Source organism: Branchiostoma floridae, chromosome 17, assembly GCF_000003815.2.
Source record: "Branchiostoma floridae strain S238N-H82 chromosome 17, Bfl_VNyyK, whole genome shotgun sequence".
In the NCBI taxonomy this organism is placed as follows: domain Eukaryota; kingdom Metazoa; phylum Chordata; class Leptocardii; order Amphioxiformes; family Branchiostomatidae; genus Branchiostoma; species Branchiostoma floridae.
Genome location: NC_049995.1, coordinates 6,523,908 through 6,531,456, shown reverse-complemented (window position 1 = coordinate 6,531,456; position 7,549 = coordinate 6,523,908). Strand labels below are relative to the sequence as shown.

General features: G+C 41.9%; 1 protein-coding gene across 1 annotated transcript in view; it reads right to left on the bottom strand.

The window, feature by feature from the left end:
- Positions 1–394: 394 nt before the first annotated feature.
- Positions 395–7,549, bottom strand: part of LOC118405004 — a 21,631-nt gene continuing 14,476 nt past the window's right edge. The window contains exons 21-34 of the mRNA XM_035804404.1: positions 6,885–7,073; positions 6,130–6,522; positions 5,633–5,749; positions 4,861–5,122; positions 4,218–4,369; positions 3,693–3,914; positions 3,279–3,467; positions 3,068–3,180; positions 2,914–2,958; positions 2,492–2,601; positions 2,090–2,277; positions 1,455–1,787; positions 1,202–1,334; positions 395–868 (exon numbers count right to left, since the gene is read on the bottom strand). Coding sequence (XP_035660297.1) covers positions 460–868; positions 1,202–1,334; positions 1,455–1,787; positions 2,090–2,277; positions 2,492–2,601; positions 2,914–2,958; positions 3,068–3,180; positions 3,279–3,467; positions 3,693–3,914; positions 4,218–4,369; positions 4,861–5,122; positions 5,633–5,749; positions 6,130–6,522; positions 6,885–7,073 — 2,855 coding nt within the window. The 3' untranslated portion in view covers positions 395–459. The remainder of the gene's footprint in view (positions 869–1,201; positions 1,335–1,454; positions 1,788–2,089; positions 2,278–2,491; positions 2,602–2,913; positions 2,959–3,067; positions 3,181–3,278; positions 3,468–3,692; positions 3,915–4,217; positions 4,370–4,860; positions 5,123–5,632; positions 5,750–6,129; positions 6,523–6,884; positions 7,074–7,549) is intronic.

Here is a 7,549-nt window from a genome sequence, read left to right as displayed (position 1 = left end):
ATTTATCCAATTTCCTACTGGTGAATTGATAAGATAAGACTCTCTTTTTGTCAATAGAAGACACCAATAATGCGCCACCAAAACGTTTCCAAATACTTATTATTACGTTTTCTGAATTGAAATTCTTTTAAAGAACTAAATGAATGAGGAATAACCAAGTAAACAATGGTGATGCGATAGTTTGTTGATTTAAAAGCATGTTTTAACATTGAAATATAGTAATCATTATTAACACATGCACTTTTCACACATAATGAATATATACATAAAGCCATAACCATGCTGTCACATTTAGCTAACCACACTAGGGCCGCGCTGACTTGATTTTAAGGATGACATTCTCGCTCGAAATGATTTCAATCGGTTAAACAAAAGAACCTTAAGAACTTTGTAACCCTTGTTTCATGCCATATGCATGTTTTCTACCAAGCTTTCTTTTGTCAAAGTTGATGCCGGTCTTTACTTGGCCAAATACATGGTCATGGGAGCAGCTACCGTGATGCTGAGAATGTACAGCACAAGACTAAGCCTGTCCAGCACCTTAGCCAACAGGGTGTAGTCAGAAACCTCCTCCTCATTCTTCAGGGCCTTGGTCAGCTCCTCTGTCTCGTTGTTGATCGCCTCGGTCAGCTTCTTGATTCCGTTCTCAACCCCCCTAACACCAGAGATCAGATGGAACATCCCGGCATCTTCCACACTTACCAGCTGTCCGGTCGTGTCGTCATCGTCGGCGGGTTTTTCGTCCTTGATCGCCGCCTTGTCGTCGGCTTGAAAGGCGTAGTTGGTCAGCTGTATGGCAGTGACGTTGGGAAGGACGGTCTCTTCGTCATCAGTCTCCTCTTCTGTCAGGTCTCCCAACAGCATAATCCTTAATAACAAGAACGAGTAACAAATGAAATAACTTAATTATTTCTCTGAGCTGTTCACATACATACAATACATACATAGCCATTCATTAATATTGATCATTGAATGTGCAGTTTAATGTCCCCATAATATTCGTACATAGAATATGTACTGAACATAAGGTATTATTTAGCATAACTAACGAAAAAGACAAAGAAGAACTTAATGCAGAAGAAAGCTAAATGTAGAAAGTGATAAACTTAGATAAACATTGTTAAAGAAGCTGCAGGCAAGTATCATATGTATCAACGCAGTATAGAAACAAACAAAAAATGACTAAACGAATGATAATTACTTTGCAATGTGTCGAAGAAAAATAACCTTCGCCGTCGGAGACAGGCTGCCCTCCTTGTCGTGAATAACGATAATGGCCATGGTGAAGAAGAGGAAAACTCCCATCAGCCCCATGCACACGATGATCAGCGTAGCTGTAAAATTGTAAAATTATACATTGTACACAGTTATCAGTATGCTGAAAGAGTCAAATATCAAAATAAGTACAACTGTGTTGAATTGATGGTTTTAAAACAATATCTAATTTTACCCACCGAAAAATGGCAAAGCCCCCTTGACAGGAAGAACGTCTGTGACAAACACAAGAGACACGACCATGGAGAGCAGAATAGTCACTCCGAACGAAATCCGGTCTCCCCTGTCCAGGGGCATGACGAATGTGATAATCATCAACACAACCAGGATGATGCAGGGTCCAACTGTGGTGGCGATGTGGAACAGAGGTATCCTCTTTAGATGAACAACAAAGCAAGCTTCCCTGTTGTCTTCTGCGAAGATCTTATCCTTTCTGTACCATTCGCCCTCCGTTCGTTCATCAGTATAGTAGTTGCACAGGGTCTTTCCCTTATCAGCTCCTGCTTGGCAGTCTGCGTTCAACAAATGGTTCTATCACTTATCATATATTCGCTGGTATTAGAACAATGAATATGATTTACAACAAAAAATCTAAATGTGGTTGATGATGACACAGTTGTGTCTACTTGTAGTTGCTCTACAGCCTCTAGTCTTCTTATATTTAACGATTTTCCTCTTTTCCTGTAGACAAATACTTCTATTTGTGCATTTTTGTCCTCTTAAAAACATGGCCAGACAAAATATTGTGTCTATACACTGTACAGCTTTGAGGAACTGACATAAACCTGAGTTAAAGAAAGTAAGAAAGTCTTACAAATGGTTTGCTCCACTGCTGCAATCGCAGAAAAGCAGACGTGACATTCCATGGTGTCTGCGGGAAAGTAGAAGGGGTCTGCATCACACACGGTGGTGGTCAGGGTTCCCACACTCCAGGCTACCCGGCCTTTGCTGCTCACTCGGATCGGGACATCATTGTGTAGGCTTTTCTGGTCTGTATTAGCACTGCATAGTAATGAAAAATTTTGTTCATTTTTCTTTGTGGTGTGCTAGTGTTTTTGCACGCCATCACAGCTCGTGCAGTACTAGAATAACGCAAAACATTTGTCATTGCTTTGCCCAGGAAAAGAAATTAACATTCAACAATCATGATATGGAAGAAAATGGATGCAAGATTTCGTAAATTTACAGTTGGTGAATCTAAAAAGTGACAACGTACTTCCTCTTCAGTGTCATTGTTGGAGTCCAGATTCTGTCGCCCGGAATGGTGAGTGTAGTAATGTCATCGTAGTATTTTGGATCCCAACTCAGTCTGCTGTCTTCCCATGTCTAATAAATTTTATTGTACAAGATGACAGTTACAATGAAAAAGAGTGTCAACGGCTCAAGACTGAAATAACATCACATCGTCTTCAATTTCTTATCTGTTGTTCCTAGAGTTAAAAATTAACTTAAAGAGCAACTTGTCCTTGGTAAACTGCCTAAGGGATATCTCAACCAACGTAAATTGCACGACTACCACTAGCATACTGAAGTCTGTAGTTAACGCTATCTGAATATATACAGTAGGGTCTGGTCATCATATGGTATTATCTGGGTCTTTAAAGTGAAACTACATGTATCATAACTGTGTCAACTTACGAAGTCGATGGCGACAGATGCAACCAGCTGCTCCTTCTTTTCATCCTGAAATGAAAGTTTGAGCATGGATTTAGTTATGTATTTTGCTCCAAGAAGTAATTTCAGACCGATATCAGAACGCCACAATAGATGAGTAACAGATAGAAGTACTTGCCAAGTCGACTATCTGTTCCACAGCTCCAGTGAAGTTGATGACGACATTCTCAGGTGCAAGACTGGCACTGTAAATCTCCAGTAGCTCCTCTTGCAGCCTTCGTCGATGGTTTACTACAGGTGTTAGACAGAAAAACGGTTGAAGGCTTAGATATAGTATGCACAATTAATTCAACCGTTACAGAAAGTAAGACTCTAATGATAATGATCACCTGAACAGCTAGGCTTGTCATACTGCCAGACACCCTCTCCAATGCACCTCACTTCCCTGGTGTAACCGGACTTCAGTGTGTAGCCTTCGTTGCACGTGTACGTGACTCTTTCTCCTACGTTATAGAACCTCTTGGCTGGGCTTCTCTTGCCGTAGTTTGGAGGACCTCTGTCCCAGCAGCCTTCCGCACCTGATACAGCAAGAGATAGCAAAATTAGCATCTGATGAGTTGGCAGTTTGTGTGACGAAAAATTTGGGTTAGCCAAAGTAACCAGAAGGTTCTTGTTTTCTCTCAAAATGTGAGAAATTGTACATAGCGTTACCAAAGCAACACAAAATAACAAATATCTTTCTATTAGGATTTTGACGTTATGGTTTCGTATTTAAAGCAGTCGCTCCGTATCAGACAGCTTACCGCACGGAATGACGTCACATTCCTCCTGGCTACCGTCTTCTGTCAAACAAAATGGCCGATCGAGCCCAGTCGGGTTGCGGCAGTAGTTGTTATCCAGGTTAGCCCAGGGGTACTCTGTCTTGTAGTAACCGGCTTGCGCAGCGGACCACTCCACACAGTTTGCCCCGGATGTAGTTTTACTCCATGTACCACGGTAATTCATGCCGATACCATGATAGCAAACTGTGGACAAACACATATCAGCAGGTGGCAGTATACATGTAAAAAAAACTTAAACATCGCTAAGTAAGTGGGATTAAATAAATAGGTTGCCGTACAGGAATCAAACTTACAATATGGCTGAGATACAATAACTAAATGCTGTTACAACCGACACCAAACTATGACTGATCAGAAAAGATTACATGCAGGATAATAGACAGGGTTAAATCCAGTGATATAAGAATCAACATTATCATCATCATCATGATAATAATAATAAACTATCTTAAGCGGAGATTACAAAATGGGGTGTTCCCTTTTCACCTTCGTTTCCCTTCTTAGCCGCATTGGGGTTCGAACAACTGTGTCTGGATGACGGAAACAAGTCACACCGAGGCAGCAGGTCCTTCATCCAGTCAGCAGCAGTGTTCAGCACCTCCTCACACCACGAGCGGCATGGCACCAGTTGTGTACCACTAAAAGACATATTATGAAGATCTTTACGTTTACAAGGTTAGGCATCTAGGAAAACAATATTCAAATACAATGTCAATGCATCAAGCTCTGACAGAAACAGTTTAATACAGGCACAAACATTTAACTAGAAATACCGCTTGAACATGTAAAGATTTTATGCAGAAGTCACTCATATGTAAATCATGGTAAGATAATAGTAATTGTATTGAATTATTACTGCCAATTCATTCTAGTGACGCTGAAGAAGAGTGGTGGATGTCACTCGAAACGTCCGGAAGTAAATTTCGAGTACCATCTTTACAAAATGATGTTTGTTACTTTGCAGGGGCTAAGTTTGGCTTCTTTTCTTTTCTTAGCGGAAGCAGGTCTTTTGATTCATGTGACTGCGTACGTTGTAATATGAGAATGATCAAATGACATTGAAAGCTGTTTTTAAGCATACAAAAAAATTAGACGTTAGCTCCAATATCGTGGCGTTTTTTCCACTTACGTGCATGAAGTGGTGTTGGTTGCATTTGGAGACGCATAGCAATCGGTCTTGTTCTCTATGGTGACGTTACACTCCGGGAAAATGATCACCGATGCGAATTTGCGTAACTCCGGGTGGTAGTTTCCGGAGCTGCTGTACGAACTGTTGAGCAGCTCCACCACAGAGGAGTTCTGGATCTCCTCAAACGTCGTCTGGCCCAGCTGATTCGGCAGCATGGCCAGTCTGATGTCGAAATAAAACTCCTCGGGTACTAGCTGGCAGTCTGAAAAAAAAAATTGAAAAAATAGATTATGCCTACGTATTACATGACTTCACAGCATACCATATTCACAACCACAGGTAATGCAGCATTGAGAGGATACGAATTGATTCATATATTCCGTTTGTTTTGTTTGAGAAAATATTTCATTGAGATCGCTTGACTTGACTTGAGAGCAGCGGTTGAACTCAAAAGCATGAATTTAGATTTTAAAAATGTCGATGTGTTTATGAACTTCACAGTGTGGAATAGTGTTTTTGGACTATTGATTTACGAGGAACACCAAGTACTCCAAGTACATGCAAGTGCTACACGTATACATGACCCTCTGACAGTGGCTTACTGCTTAGCACTCAGCACTAATGAGGAAGTTAAAGACACATCACTACCAGCGGACTAGCCCCCTGATTTAGTTGATTGTCAAATGTACGGCCCAAGGGGCCACAGAAATGGAGATGGCACAACCCTAAGCAACGTAATACACCACCGGGTCACCCCTTGACAGTGACTTACCACAGCCCGTCTCATCACTCTCGTCCGTACAGTCCGTGATCCCGTCACAGCGCTTCCATGACAGGATACATGCACGGCCGTGGCCACAGCGGAAGTATCCCAGAGAGCAGCTGACCCCTGTGAATGGGAACAGTTTCGAGGCCATAGATTCGGTTTTGGATCAATATGATAACGTTCCCTTTACGATCATGCTAATACATGCAGAGAAACTTACTTAAGTTACCAAATATCTTTAAGAATCAAACACAGTTTCCCAAGTTATGCTGTCCACAGTTATCAACAACCATCTTCCGACCAACTCATCACACAACCAAACGCCACAGCAAAAACATATCCTTCTTGGCAAACTAATCATAAAATGAAAAAAAAACACAGATTGAACTGAACACATTTCTGAAAATTCCACTATAGGCCAATGAAACGTCACTAATTTCACAGAAGAAAAAGTAACAACGCCAATGCCTGGCTGATGGTGAATATAATATTATGAAATCTACCTTCTTTCAGTTGGCAGATGAACTTGTACGCAGAGGAGCACGGTGCGTCATTCCATCCGGAACCACCGTAGTTCGCACAGTCTTCTCCTCCCTGGTTATCGTTAGGTTCCCCCAGCTGCCAGTTGCTCCAGTCCCCGATGGTGTCGTGTGTAGTCCCGTCTTCCCACATCCACTCACCCTCGTCGTTCTGATCGCTCAGGCCGATCCAGAAACGTGAGATGGCATCCAAGACGTTCTTCAGTCCCCTTAGGAAGCTGTCCACGCCTGCGTCTTTAGGCATGGCCAGAATCCCTCCGTCCGCTGCACACATTTCCCTGGCATGGCTGTAGGTTGTCTCTTGGCTGTTCGCCTTGAAGCATGAACCTCCGTATGCGGTGTAACCAGTGGGACAACCTGTAGAAAATATCATACTTACTTTACAAGACATATTTTTGAATTTGACGTTGAGACTATTTCTATAACCCAGGTCACTTTAAATTTGAAAATGATACATGGAGATAACTAGTACTAATAGTCTCAAGTCTAGTCTTACCTTTAAGTATAATTATGTACATTGTCGGTACATGAAACATACACTCCACAAACATATGGTACTGTCAAAATCAATCCTTATGATAACTTAAGCCAATTTCGTAGTCTCTTTCAAATGACTTATGTGTGTGTGCGCGCGAGGGCGCGTGTGTGTGTTTGTTTGTGTGCGTGTCAGCGCGCGCGCACGTGTGTGTGTAGATAACTTCAATGGTTTATATGCTAACCTTCACAAGTTGGTGTAGCATCGCTCCACGTCCCGTCAGACTGGCAGGTGATGTTGGCAGCTCCCCACAGCTGGTACCCGGCCATACAGGTGTACCTGACGGTCTGTCCAGGCGCAAAGCTCGTGCTGTTGTTATCCCTGTTCCCATTGGTAGGCACACCGGGATCCCAGCAATGGCCGGGGGCACGGCCTGAGAAAAAAAAACCCAGAGGAAAATCAATTGGAATCGTACTCTGTACTAGCTTGGGCGTCTCTTTTTAACCATGTCTCTTGCCTAGCAGTTTCAATCAAGCTTTCCTTCTGTAGTATTTTGATTGTTAATAATATTTGATTCTCTTGTTCACCGATTTTAAATCTATGTAAAGTCTAACATCAATTCAGCCCCTGGGATGACAGACCTAAATTTTTAGAGTATGTCTTCTCATTAAATCATTCATGAAGTATGAACCTCCTTCCTCTGAATACGGGTTCATCGTTTCTTTAAAAGCATACAAATCGTTGAGATGGAACCAAAATACATGAAAATGAGTAGTTTATACTGAACAGAACACGAAAGGTTTTCGCATGACCCTATCTGAGTTTTCGCATGACCCTATGATGGGATCACCATGCAAAACGCAATGATATGACTAAAATGATAACAAAAAAGTGTAAAAATACTCGTTT